The 22,479-nt window shown below is 35.3% G+C and overlaps 1 protein-coding gene across 1 annotated transcript in view; it reads left to right on the top strand.

Moving 5' to 3' along the window:
* The first annotated feature begins 8,594 nt into the window (after positions 1 to 8,594).
* Positions 8,595 to 22,479, top strand: part of ABCA10 (ATP binding cassette subfamily A member 10) — an 80,447-nt gene continuing 66,562 nt past the window's right edge. Inside the window, exons 1-8 of the mRNA XM_025362437.1 lie at positions 8,595 to 8,839; positions 10,135 to 10,277; positions 11,885 to 12,091; positions 14,705 to 14,869; positions 15,815 to 15,918; positions 17,953 to 18,179; positions 21,321 to 21,462; positions 21,670 to 21,855. Coding sequence (XP_025218222.1) covers positions 12,058 to 12,091; positions 14,705 to 14,869; positions 15,815 to 15,918; positions 17,953 to 18,179; positions 21,321 to 21,462; positions 21,670 to 21,855 — 858 coding nt within the window. The 5' untranslated portion in view covers positions 8,595 to 8,839; positions 10,135 to 10,277; positions 11,885 to 12,057. The remainder of the gene's footprint in view (positions 8,840 to 10,134; positions 10,278 to 11,884; positions 12,092 to 14,704; positions 14,870 to 15,814; positions 15,919 to 17,952; positions 18,180 to 21,320; positions 21,463 to 21,669; positions 21,856 to 22,479) is intronic.

Below are 22,479 nucleotides of genomic sequence, written 5' to 3'. Positions count from 1 at the left end.
GCCAATAAATTGCAAAAGAGACCCGGATCAGCTGGACATTTCACAGAACATGACACTTGTCCACTCCATTGATGACATCATGGATTAAATGAGTAAGAAGTGGCTAGTACATTGGAAGCCTTGGTTAAGCATTGTGCTATAGAAGGAGTATATCAAAATCCAGTGCCATTAATATTTGACCAGAAAATAATAACTTTTGCCATCTCCCCTTTGTCCAAAATATACTGGATTTCTCCTTAGGAAACGTGTTTTGCACCAAAGTGATTTGCTATTGTTTAATACAGGGTATGTTAACCTTGGCACTATTGACATTTTGGGCTGGATACTTTTTTGTTGTGAGAGGCTGTCCTGTGCGTAATAGGGCATTTGGAACATTCCTGGCCTCTTCCCACCAGATGCCAGTAGCACCCTCTCCCAAGTGACAACCAAAAATGTCCCCACACTTTGCCAAATATTTCCTGAGGGAGGGTTGGGGTGGGGGTAGGGGGAGGAAGACAAAATTACTCCCATTTGAAAATACTGATTTAATGCATTGATTTGGGTTGAAAATAGATTCATTTATCCAGAGGTGTCAGTGGAAAAGTTAGTTCTAACGATTTTCTGTAGTTTTTCCATACACAAGTAATGTTTTATACTCAGTGCTCAAAGCAGGTAGATTCTTGATTCTGGTTCACTCAGATTGAGGTAGTAGATAGAAAATTTCAATTCTAATCTTGTAATAAATAATTTCTATCAGAGTTTTATAGGCTCTATCTGCAGAGTTATTCTCAAGGTCTTTGTGCATATTTGAATGCATGTCTTCTTTAAGTTCTGTTTTGAGTTAATCTTAGGTTATCTTTGAATATTTTTTGAACTATCCTCTTACATGTGAAGTTATTTATTTGCTATTCTTAAGTCATTTCTCAGTTCCCAATTTGGGACTACTCACTTTGGGCAGGGGGGATCACTGTTTACAAGCCTGCATTATAAATATTAGAAGTAGGTGCCCTGGATAAAAATAAACTGTTTATGAAGACAGTGTGACAGATCCACAAGTTTGAATAGCTTTGCTTACATTTTGAAGTTCAAAGAAATAATATTTTCAAGAAATCCTATTACTATTTGACTTGTGGCCATGGGGAATATATATAGTTATTGTAAGTTATAATTATATATATAGTTATTACAATAACTTTATATATAGTTACTACTATATATTACTATTATATATAACTATATATAGTTATTACTATCTATCTATCTATCTATCTATCTATCTATCTATCTATCTATCTATCTAGTTATTGTAAGATGCAAACCCAGGATCTTATCTTTGTCCTCATGGTTATTTTCATGCAGCTGAGGATGTAAAACCTATACAGCAGACAACTGAGACAGAAGTTGAGAACCGAATTATATAGAAAGCCACTGAAAGTTTTCTTTTGCCTAGTTAAAGCTCAAAAGAATTTATAATGTACAATTTAAATTCAGAGTTGTAACTCTGCTGGGGGACAATGAATTTTACACTGAAATGTGACAATGTCAAGATTATTTAAAAATATTGTATCACTCACTTTAAAATTAAATGTTTTTTGTTTGTTTGTTTAAATCTCAGTAACCATGAGATACACAGTTTCTAATCCTGCCAGGTGGAAGCAGCACAATGCAAGGTGTGGGTGGGTGCCTAGTTAGTATGTCTAGTAGAAATGGGGCAGAAAAAGAGTGAAACTGTGACCACCAGATGGCAGCAGAGGCTTGTGCCAAAGGGATACGTTTCTGGTCCCAGAAAGGGGTGGGGTAAGGCCGCTTAGCAGTGGCAGTGACAGCAAGGCAGTCTAACAAGCCAGAGCTGAATGAACTAAGAAGCCAGAACTGAACTCTTCTGAGCCAGTCACCCAAGTGCTAGTTCATTTGAGAACTGGTGAGGCAGTAACAGAGCTCAAGAGGTCAGAACAAAGAGTAAGAGGAGTGAGCCAGAAGATAGTCCTAGCCATTCACCAAACTTAAAGAAGGCAGAATGGCTAGAGGTTGAAAAGGACAGGAATGGTCCTTAGAAAGGACAGGACAAGAACCTGAAGTTAGATTGTAACCATCAGTTATAAATCCCTCCTTTGGTCTTTTTGAGGAGCCACAAAATAGGAAACGTTTCAGGCACTCTCCAAATGGCACAGAATCTTGTTATCTCAAATATTGAAAGTAAATTTTATTCTAACTGGGATAACTTGGAGGGAGATGGGCAGAGGTGGTTAAAGGAAACCTCCAGAAATGGTGTTGAGTATCATCTTTTTAAATAAAGGTATAACCATAGTCTCAAATCTAATTTTTTACTTCTCACTTCTTTTGCTTCAAAAAGTAAAACCAGTGATAGTCACATCCTTCAGAAAAATTAGGTAATTTTTTTTCCTTAAATCATTACTTAAGAATTTCATTGGTAATTCCCACTGGGAGAAAGCATCAAGATGAGCAAAAAACAAGTGGCATTTTAATTGGGATATTTAAGAAGTAAAACAATTCCAGCTGTTAAAAGAGACTTGATGTATAAGAACTAAGCATTAAAAATGGTAATTAACATTAATTGAAGGTTTACTCTGTGAAAGCCATTGTTTCATTGCTCTATGCACATTTTGTAGACTATTGTTTCATTGACGAGCAGCATCAAAATTAACTGGGGAGAATGATGCCAGCAAGATGGCGTAATAGAAGGTAACCCACTCATTACCCCTCCACCCTGCATAACAACAGTAATTCTGCAACACCACAGACCAAAGTCTCTGTGCAGGAGCCTCATGATTCAGGTATAAGGTTGTGAAACCCCAGTGGATCCCACAAATCCCACAACCTAGAGGTTGTTTTGGGAGTACAGACTAGCACCCTAGTGGCTGATCTGCTGATTTTGCTTCTGGATTGAAGCCTGGAAATGGCTCCATTCCCCAAGGAGCTTGGCTAAAAACCCATTTGGTCTTGAGCCTGCAACCAAAACCATCTGCCAAGGAGTCCAGAAAGAATCGTGTACACTAGTGCCTCAACAGAGAGCCTCCTCTGACTGCAGACAATGAATCTGAAAGTTGCCCTGTGACTTGACTTCAGTCCATCTCTGCTGAAGTCCCAGCTCAGAACTGCTCACACAAGGACCTAGAGTGAGACTCACCCATATCTTGCATCCTGGGAGCCTGAACTTCCATGTCGTGCTCTCCAGCCTCTGTCCCATAATAGATCCTGAGGGAAACCAGCCTCAGTTCTGATCCCTCTGCCGTCAGGGAACTAGCCCATCTGTGCAGAGACCTGCTGGGAGATGCACACTCATCTGAGCCAATAAGATAGGCTTGCCAGCTGCCATTCTACAGGAGATCCCAGGGTCCCCAGTCTCAGCTCTGGCCTCTCCTGCTGCAATCAAGGAACTACCTCACCTGTCCAGGGACTGTAGGAGATGGGCATCCATCTTAGCTACCAGAACAGTCTTCTCGGTTTAGGTTTCTGGCAAGATTTTTCATACAACCTGGGTACCCTCCTTGGGTCTTCCTCAGGTCTATCTGGGCTAGAAAGCTGCATAAATCTCAGAGCTCTCACAAGACTCACAGGAAACCTGGGCTTAGCATGCCCCTTAATGCTCTAATACTGAGACAGCTATACTGGTCTTGGGCTCAGGAAAGACAACAGTCAGTCTCCGTAGAGTCTGTGGAAGATCTCCTGAAGAAGAATGGACATAAACAAAGCCAGATTGGGGAAACTAGAATAAATGCCTAATCCTTCAATGTGCAGACATTGTCATACATCCACAAGCATCAGGAGCATTTAGGAAAATATGACCTTACCAAGTGGACAAAATGAGGCACCAGGGACTGACCCTAAAGTGATGGAGATTGTGATCTTTCAGACAAAAAATGTAACATAGCTGTTTTAAGGAAGATCAATGAACTTCAAGAATATGCAGAAAAACAATTCAGAAATTTGTCAGATAATGTAATGAAGATTGAAATAATAATTTAAAAAACCACAAACATGCTGGAGCTGAAAAATACAGGGAACATAATGAAAAATGAAATAGAGACCATCAAGAGCAGAACTGATCAAATAGAATAAAAACATTAGTGAACTCAAAGACAGGCTATTTGGAAATAATCAGAGGAGGAAAAAAAAGAATGAAAAGACAGTGACAAAGGCTTATGGAATTGATGGGGCAACATTAAAAGAGAAAATATTCCGGTTGTTGGAGTTAAAGAGAGAGTTGAGAAAGACAAAGCAGTGTGAAGTTTATTCAAAGAAATGATAACAGAACTTTCCAAACCTGGAGAAAGATATAAATATACAGGAACTTGGAGATGAAAGCTCATCAATCAGATTCAACCCAAATAAAAATACCCCAAAATATATTATAATCAAACTTTGGAAGGTCAAAGACAAATAGAGCACCCTGAAAATAGAGAAATAAAAGAAGCAAATAGCATATAAGGAAACTCCAATACACCTGACAACAGACTTTGCCAGCAGAAACCTTACAGGCCAGGATGGAGTGGGGCATGATGTATTCAGAGTACTGAAGGAAAACAAAACTGCCAACCAAGAATACTGTATCCAGCAAAGCTGTCCTTCAGCAATGAAGGAGAGATAAAGGCTTTGCTAGACACACAAAAGCTGAGGGGAATTCATTACTATCAGACCTGTCCCGTAAGAAATGCTGAAGGGAGTTCTAATCTAAAGACAAGAATGCTAACATGATTGTTATTCTAATACTGTAATTGTGGAGCATAAACCACTTATATCCTTAGTATGAAGAATAAAAGACAAAACTATTAAAAATAAGTGAAATTATTTGTTAAGAAATAGGCAATATAAAATGTAAAATATAAAAATTGTGACATCAAAAATTCAAAATATGGGAGGAGAATGGAATTAAGTGTACAGTTTTTTGTTATGTCTTTACTATCAAAGTTAAGAAGTTATTTTATAATAACATGTCATAACTATCAGATGTTTTTTGTCAGCCTTATGGTAACCACAGAGCAAAAACCTATAATAGATATATTAAAAATAAAAGGCAAGGAATCAAAATACTACTAGAGAAAATCATTTACACACAAAGGAAGATTGTAAGAGAAGAAAGCGTCTACAAAACAACTAGAAAGCAGGTATCAAAATGGCAGCAGTAAGCCCTTATCTATCAATAATTAACTTGAATGTAAATGAAATAAATTCTTCAATCAAAAGACATAAAGTAGTGGCTGATTGAATAAAAAACAAAACCCAACTATCTGCTGCCCACAAAAGACTCACTACACTTGTAAAGACACACACATATTGAAAGTGAAGAGATGGAAAAAGATATTTTATGCACATGGAAATAAAAAAGGAGTAGGAGTAACTATACTTACATGTGATAAAATAACCAAAACTGTAAAATGAGATAAAGCCATTATATAATGATAAAGAGGCCAGTACAGCAACGGGATATAATAATTATATTTACATATGTACCCAACACAAGAGTACTGAAATATATAAAGCAAATATAAATAGATCTAAAAGGACAAATATACTGCAATAAATAATTGTAAGGAACTGGAATAGACAGATCATCCAGACATAAAATCCACAAGGAAACATTATAATTAAACCACACATTAGACCAGATGGACATAACAGACATTTACAAAACACTCTGTCCAACAGCAGCAGAATATACATCCTTCTCAACAGCACATGGAATATTCTCCAGGAAAGGTCATATGTTAGGCCACAGAACAAGTCTCAACAAGTTTAAAAGAATCAAAATTTTATCAAGTAGCTTTTCTGACCACAGTGGAATAAAACTAGAAATCAGTAACAGGAAGAACTTTGGAAATGGTACAAATACATGGACGTTAAACAACATCCTTGTGAGCCACTAATAGATCAATGGAGCAATTAAAAAGGAAATTTTTAAGAAAATTCTTGGGTCAAAAAGGGGGAACACAATATACTAGAACCAATGGGATATAGCAAAAGCAGTTTTAAGAGGGAAGTTTATAGCAATATTTGCCTACATCAAAAAAGTAGAAAGATCTCAAATAACCTAAAATGGCAACTCGAGAAACTAGAATAACAGGAGCAAACTAACTCAAAATTGGTAGAATGAAAGAGACAAATGCACAGGAGAATGCCATTTGAAGACACAGGCACACAGAAGAGAGAATGCCATGTAATGACAACACAGATATTAGAGTTATTTATCTGCAAGTCAGGGAATGACAAGGGTTGCTGGCAATCACCAGAAGCTGGGAGAGAGAGCATGGCTTTTCAGATAGGACAATGATTTTTGGACTTCTAGACTTTAACACTTTGAGCGAATCAATTTCTAAGGTACCCAGTTTGTGGTACTTTGTTATGGCAGCCCTAGGAAATTAATACAATGGAAATTTTGGCAATAATTGTGAGAAGATGAGCTAATGTATAAGATACTTTATAAGATAAGGTAGCTTAAGAAAGCTGGCAGTGACAATATTTTCTCATATGTAATTGCCAGACATATCTAAAGAAAGATGGAAGGAGAGAAGAGATTAGAGCAGTCCCTGCTATAATCTGCTGAAGGAGAGGAGAGATTATAATAGAAGTTAACAATAAAATAAAAAGAGATAACCAAGAGAGCCAGATTTTTAGATTAGGTAATAGAATTTGATTGAAGGATTATGCAGCGGTGTTGAGTTTAGAGAAAAATTGGCTCAGTTTCCTCTGGGAAATTAGAATGAAGTAGAGATATGTGGAGGACAACTTCTGCTAAATTGCCTCTGATTGTTCATTAATTAGTACATTTACCTGCTGAAAGCTATCATGCTTTCAGGGGTCAAGGACTCAAGAGTAAGGAAGAGTTTGATGAGGAGGCGCTAGTTGGTATTATATAATGTGGATGTGCATAAGCCTAAATCTGGAGTATTTCAACATTCTGACTCTGTAGCAGAACTGTATAATTATAAATATACAAAGGCTTAGAATGAAAAGGATCCAAATCCTATTATAAATGTGTAACAGAGACCTGAGGATTTTATATGACCTCTCCAAGGGACACAGACAATGAGTGACAGGTCTGCAATGCAGGTCTCAGACTCCTGACTGTACCATATTGGAGATTGAAATCCCTAAAATTATTGTCTTAGCATGTTTTTTATTGCTATAATAGAACACCACAGATTTAGTTGTACCCAGCAGACTGGGTAATTTATAAAGAAAAGAAACTTATTTCTCACAATTTTGGAAGCTGAGAAGTCCAAGAGCATGGCACTGGTTTCTGGTGAGGGTCATCCCACGGTAGAAAGGTGAAAGGTGAATGAGACAGAGAGAGAGAATTGGGCCTAACTCATCCTTTTTATCAGGAGTCCATTCCCAAGATAATGTATTAATCTATTCATGAAGGTGGAGCCCCCATGACCTAATCACCACTTCTAAAGGCTACACTTCTCAATACTGTTTCATTGGTAATAAAATTTTAACATGAATTTTAGAGGAGACATTCAAATCACAGCAATTATGGAAATAAAAAATATTTTAAAAATTTGGTGATTAGAAAGGGTGTATGTCTGTATCATAGTATGATTTTAGTTGTTTTTCCCACCCATTTAACTGAATATTACCATTAATGTCTGGGATTGGAACCAGGTTAAGTTTCGTGTTGTCTATTTCATGAACTTTTACTTCTAGTAATGATTTTGCCTGAATAGGAAGAGAAATGTCACTAACAACAAAGGAAAGCAATTAAAGTATACTTCCTTTGTTGTTAGTGACATTTACAATTAAAGGAACCATTTATTTCTGTATTCCTAATGAAAATTTGAAGAGTCTCTGAGTCCTTTACCCTTTCTGTCTTTGTCATGTTCATGAATGGTCATTAGCTTCTGTATCCATACCAGGAAATGTGTTATTATAGTTAAAATCACATAATAAGATTTTCAGCGTTGATAAAGAGGGGTTATTTGCCATTCTGAGCATATCCAATTTAGTTGTAGCTGAAAAAAAAGTAACAAAATCATTAAAGTTATGCCCGTCTAGTCTATACCACTACACTTTTAAAATGGGTATTAGATACCATTGTCTTGATTAGTACCATTTTCATAGTGGTAGTTGAGAGTAAGGGATCTTGGAGTCCAAACACTATTCTGGACTCATCTGTTGGCTTCACACTTATTTAAACATCTGCAAATAACTTCACCTGTTAACCCCACCTTTCAAATTTGTTTAACGAATATAAATAGAGTACCAACTTTGTAGGTTTGCTTTAAGTATCAAATGGGAGAATTCATTTAAACCCTTAGAACACGTTCTAGTACATAGGAATTAGTGAATACAAGGAACCATTTAACTGAAATGTAGTTAACTTTCAGATAAAACTTTCTCATTGGAATGATTCAGATTTCTAAGATGAGTAATCCTCATTTTCTCTCTCTGTGGTCAACTTTCTCTTTAATTTGCTCCTTTTTTAGCTTGGCTATCAAATTTTTAATTATTAAAAGTCATGCAATTGTAAATATGTAGTTATCTATGCAATTGTAAATATGTGGGTTTTTCTTTTTGAATTTGATCTCTTTTTTGTGTGTGTATGCCAGAAAGATAGAGCAATAAACAAATACCACATGACACACTCAGCCAACAATTCATTCAGGTCTCTGAAGAGTAACTGGACAAGAAGAAAAACATAGGAAAAAAACCAACAGAATTTGTTGGCATGTTCTACACACAGACCATGGCTTTTCAGAAGCCAAACTGAATAAAAACAGTTTTAAAAGAGACAACCATTTGTAGAGGAATCCTTGAAGGATTCTTCATTGTTTTCTTGGACGAAAAGAGACGAGTGGATCCAAGTGCTTCTAAATACTTCTCTCTTATTTTCTTAACTGTAAGTTAAAATTTGTTTTACATTTTCACTTCGCATAAGATTATTAAGATATAAAGTATATAGCCAATGCCAAACATATTGATTGAAATTTTAAAAATTATATTATTCAGATGTTCTAAATTATTTTATGCTTTATGTTATAGTACTAGTGAATTCTTTTATTTTAAAAACTTTTGTAACATTTTAGTGTGATAAATGAAAGATGGATGGATTCAGAGGTGTATATAAATATTATCAGACAATAAATTCTCTCTCTGACACTGCTCTGAATATCCTTTGGAGAATTTGTAAGGTTTTACTTCTTTAGAATGTGTGAGCATTACAGCAAGTTCCTTTTTTCTGTGTTCTTTTGTTCTTTTAAAATGTTTTTGTGGTTTGCTTATGGAGCTATTTAAGTAGACCTCTGCATCCATAAAGTGAAGATTGGTGTCTTAATGTTTCTACTTTCTTAAGTTAGAATGTAGAGATTATATTGGGTTTTGCTGGCTTTGCATTTTATTTTATGAAAAAAGGGAAATATAGCAAGTTCTCTCTGAACATTATAATTTGTATATAACATCAACATTTATTCAAATGGACTTCAATAGTCATAGTTGTGATACTAAATGATCAGTTCTGGATTTTCAAACTGAAAACAAAGAATAAGAATCATTATTACAAATCAATTACTCTAGTCATATTAGCTGATGTTTTTGATTTTAATCTGTATGTATCTTACATATTTACTTCATAAATGGAGATTTAATGAATTAGCTTTTTGGGATTCCAAGAATGACCATAGTGTTTTTGACTTTGCTTTGCCCAGTGGTTAACAAGATATCAAATAAATGTGCCAAATGTGCAATTCAAAATAAGACTGCTTGTGGTCAAATTGCTGACTGACAAGGAACAGAAAGTGATTTCTTCCTGTTAAACTTCTTTTTCTTAACAAGTAAAGAGAAAGTGGTTTTTGGATTCTAAACATTGCTAAGATCTTATTGAGGGATTTACTTTAGGTGGATGTAATGTTAAGATTTCACAGAAAAAAAGTGACTCCTGAGACAAAAGGAGAAAAGACTTATACTTATATACTATCGCCTTTATCTCCCTCATAGCCATAAAAGCCTGGAGAGAAATAGCAGCTGAGAAGACATTTTACAATCACTAATACTTTATATTCTTTTTTAAAATCCTGATTGAATATGTTACTACAATGTCATATAAGGCATTTAGTTGGCGCATCTGAAAATTATGCTTTCAAAATGTTCAAAGGCTTTCTGTAACTGAACTTTCTTTTTTTTTCTTTTTTCCCCTAGTTATTGCACTACAATATTTACTTTACCCTGTTAATGAACAGGACAAAATGGTTAAAAAAGAGATAAGTGTATGTCAACAAATTCAGGCTCTTCTGTACAAGAATTTTCTTTAAAAATGGAGAATAAAAAGAGAGACTTTATTGGTATGATTCACTATATATATTTTTTCATGGTTAATAAATGAAAATCCATCATATAGTATTATGTCATTTTTATTACTTTTCTTATTTATAAATTCTGATTTTTAATTATCATACTGGCTAGTTGAGATTCTAAATACTGCAAAATGATATATTTTGCAAAATAGGATACTATTTGTGTCAAAGGTGAAATTAACTAAAGAGCTCATCTGACAGCTCCTGAAAAATAATCTGTTGCAGAATAGAACCAGCCGTTTTCCACATAATTAATGCATTCAAATCTCAGAGTCATTCTGATTTACCCCTTTAGCTAACTTCTGTGTTGGGGGCAGGGACAGCCAGGGGAAAGATAAGCTAGGCAAAATAAAATAGATTTTTAAATGGGCAAACCCTGATACTGTTTGGGAACATTTCGATTAATGTCATGTTATTTGGTAAGACTGGGAAAATATCTTTGAGTAAAAATTTGCAAACTATTTTTGGAATCTCTTCAAAGCCATGCTTTTTGTCAACATGGAGTGGTTTCATGGAACAAGATCACAGATTGTCAATACCTTTGCATTCTGTTGAGTTTCTTGTATGCTGACATGAATATTAAGACATTGTATGCTGACATGAATATGAGACATAACTGGATCTGCCTTGACCATGTAGAGATTGCAGTCTGTTCAGAAATAGTCAATACCATTTCAGTGGGAACTAACAGGATTCATATCGTCCTTTTAAATCTCTGCAATAGCTTCTGAAGCAGTTCAATCAAAAATTTGGTTCATATACTGAAGAAGGATACATCTATATTTATCACTCACTAGAATTAAAAAAATATGAATCCAGAAATGTGGAAATATTGGTACAATAAACACCTATACATCCACCATCCAGATTTGACAGCTGTTAGCATCTTGCCAGCTTTGCTTCATCTCTCTGTCTCCTCTTCTTCCCCAAAATCTATGTAATGGCTAAATATTTTAGCTAGTGTCTCCAAAAATTAAGAACCTGGTTCCCTACATCACCACTATCCCACTACACAAAATTAAAAATAATTCCATATCATCTGGTTCCATGGCCAAATTCAATTTTCCAGATTTCCCCCAAAATGTCTTTTAAGGTTGATTTGTTCAGGAACCGATGAGACAAAACTAGTTTTCCTGTTGAATATTCCATGTTGTCTTTTTATCTGATTGCCTGTCCATGTTGTCATTTAAGTCATCCCTTTATCATCTATATTTTTTGTAAACAGTGAGTTGGCTCTAAAAGCAGGATCCAATTCTGGTTAAATATTTTTGGCAAGAATGTGTTCTATGTGCTGCCATATACTTACGTTGCTTCAAATATGAGGACATAAAATCAGTGGCAGTCCCACTAATAGGAATGCTAAATCACTGGGTTAAGATTGATTACAATTGTTGATATTATCTCAAAAGTTGTGTATTTTTGAAAAGGTGTTGTTTTTTTTAAAGGATAGATATTAATTGGGACAGAAAAAAATTACAGACTGAAATGAAGCTATGCTCAATGACAATACATTTTGCCTTAAAAATGTGTTTGGATGTTTCTCACTGGTCTGGACTACGTTATAACATGGCTCATTTCTCTTTTGTGTGCTGGAGGAATGGACAATAACATTGTTTCTAGGGCTATATTTGTGCATCTTTTCGGAACACTTCAGAGCTACCCGTTTTCCTGAACAACCTCCTATAAAGTCCTGGGAAGTGTGGATCAGTTTAATGACTCTGACCTGGTAGTGGCATATACACCAGTCAGTAACGTAACACGAAGGATAATGAATAAGATGGCTTCGGCTTCCTTTATGAAAGGTGTGCTGTCCAATAACCAATGTTTCAGTATTATGTGACTTAAATGTTCAAGTTTTTTTTGCAGGTTGAATTTACTTATCTAGCTTATGGGTCAGTCATTCTCAATTGAGGCAAAGATTCTCATTATATATACAGTACAGGGGTTGGTGTGAGGCTAAGGGTAGGTGGGTAAGAGATGAAATAGATTTACTTGATATTTTTTTCTCTCTCTCTTTTTTTTTTTAATGACACACATGCCGTTTGCCCTTTATACTAGAACATGCTGTTGCAGTAGGAGGAAAAAAAAATATTTGACCCATTTTAGATGATACAAATTTCACTTTTCCCAAACTTAACTTAAAAAACTTTCTATTTGAGTTGGTATTCTATAATTGAAAGAGTTTCAAAAATTTTTAAGGATTTTTAATTATTTTCAATTGAGATTGAAATAAATATAGTTCCCAGTATATAGGAATTATAAATCAAAGATGTTTGAAATTCAAACTCAAGCTTAGCAGTGGCATTAAAAAAGCATTACTGTTTGGTGTATAAAAATAGTTAAAATGTATAGCTCAGGGCATGTAAAATCTATTTAAAATCAAATCAGGTATTGGCTACTGAACGTCAACAAATTCACGGCCCTTGATCATAGAGTAGTGAGGCTTTTTTTTTTTTTCCCCATAAGACTTTTTCTGGATATCTGGACTCAGAAAATAGATGTCTCTATGTTATGTAGACTGCTGCATTAATTTGATGTATGCATTTTATAAAGAAATAAGAACATCTGAGAGTCATACTTACTGTGCGAGACCTTTGCCTACCATCCTTTATATCTCTACTGCCATTAGGAGTAACTACTGGCTGTCAGCTCTGGTCTCTGGCCTGCTCCATAGAGGCCTTTGCTCCTGCATAGGGAAGGTATCAGGATAAAATATTCTTTTCTTCAGTAATCTTAGCCTACTATCAAATTTCTCTTGTTGTTAACTCTCATTCTGCTAGTGTTCTGAACATTGACCATTTCATCCTTTTGTACATTTTATCCAATCTGTTAATATCTCAGCTCCAGTCACTGCTTTTTCTTGTCTTTCTGAAACTTTTCTTTAGTTTTTTGGTGTCTGGATTACCATGCCAAGGGACACCTCCAAATTCTGAATTTTAATTATTTTATGCAAGCTTTGGAATGGGTATTGTTATCCCTGGCTGCTTTACCCTGTTTTGTAATTCTTCATTGCAGTTTCTGGAGCTTTGACTTCCGTTGGCCTCCCCTTACTTGCATTGTTTACATGTTCTGCCTCACCACAGTGTTGATTCTGCCCTGATCTGTCTCTACTCGCTTCCTTTGTGTTGTCATTTAACTCATTTGTTCTGAACTCATGAAGCATTTACTGAAGCCTCAGGGACTATTCTTCCTGTATGCACAGTGTAAGCTAATTGCCACTTTCTGTCTTAGTCTTATGGACCATTGGACTCCGCCTCTTTCTTATATAAAGTACTTCATTCCAACTACCATGCTGGCCTGTTCCAACCACAGCTCCTCTCTCACTGTCTTACTCTACATTTATCTAACTCTTGCTTTTTAGCATAAGTATTCATGGTTTGGCCTTGACAGTATTTTTTATACCTCTAGAAAAAATCAGTGATGTTAGCATTGTCCTCATAAAAGTTTTACCACCTGACTCTATATTTGGAAGGATGAGGAGTTTTGAAAGGTATGGCTACAGCATAAAATAAACAGCTTTTTCATCTTAATGTAGACTTCACCCTGAGTGAAATTTAAAATTAATAAAATTTTGAGAACATAATACATAAACATGTAAAAAAGGAGGCACTAACTGGACTTCAGTGATTTTCAAAGCTTCTGTTAGTAATAGATCTATTAAACACTTATTGGGTGGATTACTCCTGCAGATGGTAAACTCATTCATTATGCACTGATTACTATAAACTTAATTCTTAGAGAGTGTTCTTGACCTCAGAGAATCTGTAGGTAGACTATACTTTTTGGTTTTTGTACTCTGATTCTTTGTATACAATTTACTTCTAGCATACTATTTTCATGTGATAGATACTAGTTTATAATCTCGGCAGAAAAAAAGAAAACACGAAATTCTCAGTATTTGTATTGCTTACCTTAACTATTTTTCCTTTTAATTCCTAAATTATTTTAGTTACTAAAGTAATATCTACTTTTAAAAAAAGTTGAATAGTACAAACTTGTATGAAGCAAAAATATGAGAGCTTTTCCTTTCGTCTTCACCACTGCTTCCTCTCCTCCCCTACCCCTCATTCAAATTGTGTGTATCTTTTAAGGCAAATATGCACATGGTCATATATAGAATATGTTTCTATGCTTACATAGGCACACAAATTCAGTTTTTCTTTACCAAAATGAGATCACACTAAAAACAATATGCTACAAATTTTTAAAAGACAATATATCCTTTGTGTCTTTTCATGTATTTACACTGAAATTAAAACAATTGAGTTTCACTCAGCCTTTTACTAAGAGGCAACTATCCAGAAATAATATGTAATACCACTAATTTTATATAAAATAAGCCATTGTATTTTGTTTTTGTGTCCTCTAGTAATAAGTTTACATGATTATTTATTTATATTTTTCATACATGGTAGGAAGAACAGTCATTGGGACACCAGACGAAGAGACCATGGATATAGTACTTCCAAAAAAGTACCATGAAGTAGTGGTAGTTATATTTCGTGATACTTTCTCATATCAGCTGAAGTTTAATTGGGGATATAGAATCCCACCTATAAAGGAATACACTGAATACACAGGTAACTGTATGAAAACTGATTATAATTTTTTTTTGGTACTTCACGGAATCCCCTGTTTGGAATGACTGCTAGGAATATTAATACAACCGTGTAAATAATTAATATACATTTTCCCCTGAACTTAATCATCAGTCTTTTTTTTTTTTTTTTTTTTTTTTGAGACGGAGTCTCGCTCTGTCACCCAGGCTGGAGTGTGGTGGCTGGATCTCAGCTCACTGCAAGCTCCGCCTCCCGGGTTCACGCCATTCTCCTGCCTCAGCCTCCCGAGTAGCTAGGACTACAGGCGCCCACCACCTCGCCCGGCTAGTTTTTTTTTTTTGTATTTTTTAGTAGAGACGGGGTTTCACCGTGTTAGCCAGGATGGTCTCGATCTCCTGACCTCGTGATCCACCCGTCTCGGCCTCCCAAATCATCAGTCTTTAACTTAGGATGAGTCTCATTATTTTGGCAACTATTCATATGTCCCTTTTTTTTTTTTTTTTTTTGAGACGGAGTCTCCCTCTGTCACCCTGGCTGGAGTGCAGTGGTGCGATCTTGGCTCACTGGAACCTCTGCCTCCCGAGTTCAAGTGATTCTCCTGTCTAAGCCTCTGAAGTAGCTGGGGGTACAGGCACACACCACCACACTCAGCTAATTTTTTTGTATTTTTAGTAGAGATGGGGTTTCATCATGTTGGTCAGGCTGGTCTCGAACTCCTGACCTCAAATGATCCACCTGCCTTGGCCTCCCAAAGTGGTGGGATTACAGGCGTGAGCCACTGCGCCTGGCATCATATATTCTTTTTTCTCCAATTTTGTAGAGTACTTTAAAAATCCTCCATATCATATAATCATAGGCTTTGAGCTAACATTTAGATATTTTTATTTTTGAGCCAAAGTTAAAGTTTTGATTCCAGCAATTGACTCCATTATATAACTATGGACATGTTTTTCTTCTTCCTTAAAGCACACTGTTGGGCCATACATGGTGAAATTTTTTGTTACTTGGCAAAGTACTGGCTAAATGGGTTTGTAGCTTTTCAAGCTGCAATTAATGCTGCAATTATAGAAGTACGTGCCTAACTTCAAAGCTATATTTTAAATCTGTATTTTTCCCTCTTTTTAAATATCTGCCTCGTCCCCTACCCTACTCATACACTCTTAGGAGGTAATACTTTGCCTCTCATCCTCAGAGAAAATAAAAGCTGTCAGACGGGAATGTCTCCTAACTAACATAAACCCTATAAAACTGCAGACCTACAACCCTCTACACCCATTCTTTTCCTTCTCTGTCTTCATCCCTAATGTCTTTCCTCAGTTCATAGTCTGGATCCCATCCCTCCCAACTTCATCAGCAAAGTTCAACTGTGGACTTTTGTTTCTGTCTCCTCTTTTCAATCTCTGCCTTTCTGCTAGATTCTTCTCTTCAGGATTTAAAATTAAGTTCTTCACTTATGGTCGAGACCTTCCTTTATCCACTTTCCTCTTCACACGACTACCCTAACTTCCTTCTATTAAGGGATAAGTTTCTTGAAAGGGTTGTCCTCCTTTGACTCAACTCAAGTCAATATTATCTATCCCTACCATACCATCAAAAAGGCTTTTTCTAAGGTAAATAACAACTCCCATGTCAATTAACAACTTTTTCATTCCTCATCTTACTTGATTTCTCAACTAAATAACATAGGATTCACCTGATTTCCCTTCTCTGTTTCTAACCTTTCCCTCTCAGTCTTCTTACCAACTTATCTCCCCTTACACTCCTACATCTTTCTATCTGTAGTTCCACAAAGTTCTATCCCAGGCATCTCTTTCTATCCTATATGTTTTCTCTGGATGGTCTCATTCATCCCCATACTTCTAATTATAATTTATATGCTGATAACTCCAAGAACTCTAACTTGTAGACTAGCAACATTTTTCTATAAAGGACCGCACAGTAAATATTTTAGGCTCTGGGAGCCAAATGTGTTGTAACTATTCACCTCTGCTGTTAGTATGAAAGCTGCTATAGATAACACAAACAAATGAGTGTGCCTGTGTTCAATAAAATGTGATATACAAGACATGTGGTGGGTCAGATTTGGTCTGGGAACTGAAGTTTGCTGACTTCTAAAGGAGCTAGGGACTAAAAGAGCTAGACCTCTGCTCTAGCTCCATGTATCTGACTGTCTGCTGGATACCTCTACTTTGATGTCTCAAGCAATTCAAACTTAGTATGCTCAAAACTGAATGTGAATGTTTGTCTGTGAATATGACTGAGTCTTATAAAATTTTCCCTATCTCAGTGAATGCTAAAACCACCTAGTTGACCAAAAGGGACTGGGGAATTATCAGAGAAAATTTTCTGTGTCTCACTCATCATATCCAATCTTTTACCTGGCCTCTTATTTCTAAGCTCAAATCTATGTACTTCAGTTCTGCCACCTGCACAAGGCCACATCATTATCATATCTTGCCTAAACTATGGGAGTGGTTTATTTCTTTAGCCTTATCTACAGTCTATTTATTTATTTATTTATTTTGTGGCAGGAGCCTCTTTTATGTGCTCCAATGCACTATACACCTTCTTTCCTTTTCATATACTGTTTACTCTGCTCAGAGTTTTCTTCTCCATCCTCAACCCTCTCCGCACAGTCTTTGTTTAGGAAAGATCACAGCCTTCAACACTCAGTAAAAATGTCACTTTTTTAGGGAAGCCTTTCTTGATTTTCCTTTACTTTTCGTTTGACATGGTTGCTCAATTGTAACTAAACAATTTATTATACAACGATTTATTTAATACCTCTCCTTTCTTCTGCTGCTGTGCTACAAAATGTAAAGCTCTATGAGAATGAAGAGTGTTTCTGTCTGAATTGCTGCTGTTTCCCCATCACCTAGCACAGTATATTATGCATGATAGACCTTCAGTAATTTCTCAAATGATTCTTATAATTCATGTCAATTGGTACCAGAAGTTATTAAGATTGTTCTGATATTAATAATTCACCATACTTTAAAATGATGAGAATATGTAAATACTGAAATTGAAAATAAAAAGTGTGTGGTTTTCTAATACATTTTGTCTATAGTTAATATAATAAATGTGTTAATGTCCCAATTTAGGTCACAACAAATCATTCTGTAATGGAGGAGTTGACATCAGTTATTGGAATAAATATGAAGATGCTACCTTTCATTTCTAAGGGAGAAATTATGAATGAATGGTTTATTTTTACTTGCTTAGTTTCTTTCTCTTCTTTTATATATTTTGCATCATTAAATGTTGCAAGGGAAAGAGGAGAATTTAAGAAACTGATGACAGTAATGGGTCTCCGAGAGTCAGCATTCTGGTAAGTTAAGTTGCTACTTTATTGTATATCATACATTAATCATTAAAGAAACTAGGTTCTTAAAAAATTGGATGTACTCACAAGTTTTCTTGCATGTATTCAATTTAATCACCTTACTTGCATTAGAGTTTAAGATGCTTGCAGTAGAAAATAAGTAAGGATTGTGTTTATGTTTCCCTGAGTTGAAGAAAAATGTATGATCATTACATATTGCCAGAAAAATGCTGCATAAAAACCACCCCAAACCCCGCAACCTCAAACAACAATTATTTATTCTTTCTTATTTGTCTGCAGTATGGCAGATCTAGTCTGGGCTTGGCCAGACTTGGATTCAAGGTACAGATTAGATCCACGTGTTATTCCTGTGACTCACTTCCTTCTTGGGCCAGTAGGCTAGCTGGTCATGGTCTTCTCATTCAACCACAGAAACACAAGGGGGCAAGTCTCTCTGTGCAAGCTCCTGCTCACATCATATATAATAAAATCTCGTTAAAGTAAGTCACATGGACAAAACTAAAGTCAAGAGGGAAAGAAGTATGTTCTGCCCACCATGAGATCAAAGCAAGTCAAAGTGACAGTCTCACATTTAGTGACATGGGAAATTATGCTGCTTTTCATAACAGTGAGGAGCAGAAAAAGGTTCAAAAAATTTTGGACAATAAATGAATTTACCACAGTGTCACTGGGGCCAGGTCACAGTCTGTAAAAATGTTATTTGGGTGGAATTGATCAAACAGTCTCAGGATTAAATGAAGCAATATGTTTAAATCACACAGTAGAATGTTTGGTGCTTGTTAGTGCCTGGTAAAAGGCATCTCTCTCCATCTATCTATCTAGCCTATGCATTTATGTATGTATCTATGCATTCATCCATCCCTTTAAGTACTGTCCTTTTTCCCCTAGACTTTGAGATAGTATACAATTATAGTAATAAAGTAAATATTTAATAATAATGAGGTATTATAGTCTAATAATTATAGAAATAATAATATTGTTTAAGTACTTTACCATGTTCTAGGGATGATAGAACTGTTATCCACATTTTACAGGTAAGAGAACTAAAGTAGAGAAAAGTTAAGATTTTTCCCTAAAACCTGTAACTTATAAGCAATAAAGCCAGGAATCAAGCCTAAGAAAACAGCACTCTTTCAGAGACTGTGCTAGAAAACTCAAAAATATTAATAAAATGAATTTAATGACAAGGGAGAAAAGGAGATAGAAAAAGCCTTTTGTGAAACTGGACTACAGAAATCCCTACCATATTATTAGCTTTACAGTAGATAAGTATTAAGTTTGGATTCAGATTTTTTTGTCATTTTTTTGCTATTTTTAATTGATACATCATAATTGTATATACTGTGGGGTATGTGTGGCATCTTGATACATATATACAGTGTATAATGATCAAATCAGAATAATTGGGATATCCATCACCTCAAACATTGGATCTAAATTTCTGAATGATTCTTCCCTGATATAAAACTGTACAAGGGTACAAGATACCAGATTTTGTGTTGGATATAATTTTTTTATTAGTTGATATGTTGCATCTGTTATTGGAGAGGGTGTCTTGGACAAGCTCTTTGTCCTCTTTTCAAAGACAAGGAAAATAGATTTTTAAATAATAAAATGATATAATTTTCTTAAAAAAATATAGCTTTGCAAATTTTGTTCTTTAAATTTTCGTAAGAACCCATTGCCAAATGCAAGTATCCCAGGTATTGAGGTAAAACTGCTATATTTCTTGTAAAGCCCTCACACTTCTTGTATATTATCCCTTCTCCTTTCTATCTGATCAGGCACAAATTTACTACTTAGCTCAGTAGATGATACTACTTTGCCCAAATAAGGCTCAAGTATGCCAAATTCTCATTTATCAATAGCTTGGTTTTTTTTGTTTGTTTGTTTTGTTTGTTTGTTTGTTTGTTTTATTATTGAGTAATAAAATCCATGGTATGGATGTATTTCAGTTTGTTTAATTCTTCAGCCTTTGGAGGAGATACAGGTTGTTTCTAGTTTTTGGCGCTTATGAACAAAGCTGTTACGAACATTCATGTACAGGTTTTTGTATGAACATAAGTTTTAATTTTTCTGGGAAAAATACTCAGTGGTATATTTGCTGGATCATATGGTGGTTGTTTAAAATGTACCTTTCCATCTACTTGAGAGATTTTCAAAAGCAACAATGTTTTGGCTACTTTGACATTCAATCACAGTTGTACAACTATAATCATCATGATACCTTGTTTTTTGTTTTTGAGACGGAGTTTCACTCTTGTTGCCCAGGTTGGAGTGCAATGGCATGATCTCTTCTCACTGCAACCTCCGCCTCCAGGGTGGCGATCTTCCTGCTTCAGCCTCCATAGTAGTTGGTATTACAGGCGCCCACCACCACACCCAGCTAATTTTTTGTATTTTTAGTAGAGATGGGGTTTTACTATGTTGGCCAGGCTGATCTCAAACTCCTGACTCAGGCGATCCACCTGCCTCAGCCTCCCAAAGTGCTGGGATTATAGGCGTGAGCCACCGTGCCCGGCATCATGATACCTTTCACTTTATTTTAGTTTCACATTTTGTAGTAGCACTATGGTATTCTGATTCTTAAAAATAATACATTGTCTAATGTCCACAGACATACAAGGATAAAAAATGAAATGAGCTTTACTTAAATTGGAAAGATTTCTGTTAAACATTCAGAAGAATTGTATACCTTAGAAAGCTTTAGTATTTTTAAAGGGGAGATTGTCACTGTTTTTCCACTGACATTTTATGTAGTCATTTAACTGAAAGAATAAAAGTATATTTAAATATATTTAATTAAATATAAAATTTGTTCTACAGCTATAAAGATAATTATAATAATGGCTACTTTCTATGCCACTATGCTAAACTAACATCTTCAAAAGCATTATCTCATTTATTTCTCAGAACAACCATATGAATACCATGAAAAACTCCATTTTACAGATGAGAGTGAGAGAAGATAAGTAACTTGCCAATAGTCAGAAAATGTGCATGGCTACCCGTTTAGAATAAATTTTGCCCTGATTTTAGAGCTTGTACTCTTAACCATTTTGCATATTACCTCTCCAAACATTTATGTGTGTGACATGTTGAACTAACACCTTGTTTCTACCATAGGCTCTCCTGGGGATTGACCTATATTTGCTTCATCTTTGTTATGTCCATTTTTATGGCTCTGATCATAACATCAATCCCAATTATATTTCATACTGGCTTCATGGTGATATTCACACTCTTTAGCTTATACGGCCTTTCTTTGGTGAGTTGGTAAAACATATTACCTCTTAACTTGTTTCAGATTACAAATATATGAACAAATAATGTTTCTTGGGGATATTAGTGTAGTCACTATATTTTCTATCCTATTTTCTATATGTTTTGAGAAAATTTTTGACAATGTGAGAAATTGATGAATTCATAACTCTTCAAGGAAAAGTATACCAATTGGAACTCTTTCTTCCTTCAGATAGCATTGGCTTTCCTCATGAGTGTGTTAATAAGGAAACCTATGCTCGCTGGTTTGGCTGGATTTCTCTTCACTGTATTTTGGGGATGTCTGGGATTCACTGTGTTATATAGACAACTTCCTTTGTCTTTGGGATGGGTATTAAGTCTTCTTAGCCCTTTTGCCTTCATTGCTGGAATGGCCCAGGTAAGAACATAATTATTTCAAGATTTTATTATTAGATTTTCAAAATATGTTCTTATTCAAGAATTTGGTGCCTCATGAAATTTAATACTCAGCCACTCTGTGTTTTAAGAAATTCTGCTGTTGAGAAACTAAATAAGAACAACAACAAAATTTTATCAAATGGATAAACAAAGCAGGCAGATCATTTGTAAAATCCTAGCAAATTTAAAGAAGAAAAATAATTGCCCATTATCTGACCACTGAGAAATTTCTGGTTTACATCACCATTTAAAGAGGCAGTAAAATGTGAGGTTACGAATAATGAGTGAAGCCAGATGGCATGGATGAGGGTCTCATCTCTGTTGCCTACCAGCTGGTGACATTGGGCAAGTCACTTAATCCCTTTAGCCTGTCTTCTGCAGAATGAGGATGTCAGTAGAACCCACCTCATGGGGGTAAATTTTTAAGATTAATTGTGCTATTATATACATATAGCACTAGTACAGTGTCAGATACATACTATCTAAGTGTTAACTATTATCATTATTATCTTTCTAGTTTTTTCTTCAAGTCTTCAATATTTATTTAATAATTGAATGTTTCTGCAATATCTTTTTTTTTTTTTTTTTTTTTTTTTTTTTTTTT

Source organism: Theropithecus gelada, chromosome 16 (assembly GCF_003255815.1).
Source record: "Theropithecus gelada isolate Dixy chromosome 16, Tgel_1.0, whole genome shotgun sequence".
Lineage (NCBI taxonomy): Eukaryota > Metazoa > Chordata > Mammalia > Primates > Cercopithecidae > Theropithecus > Theropithecus gelada.
Note: the sequence above shows the minus strand (reverse complement) of the source record. Positions and strands in the feature narration are given on the sequence as shown.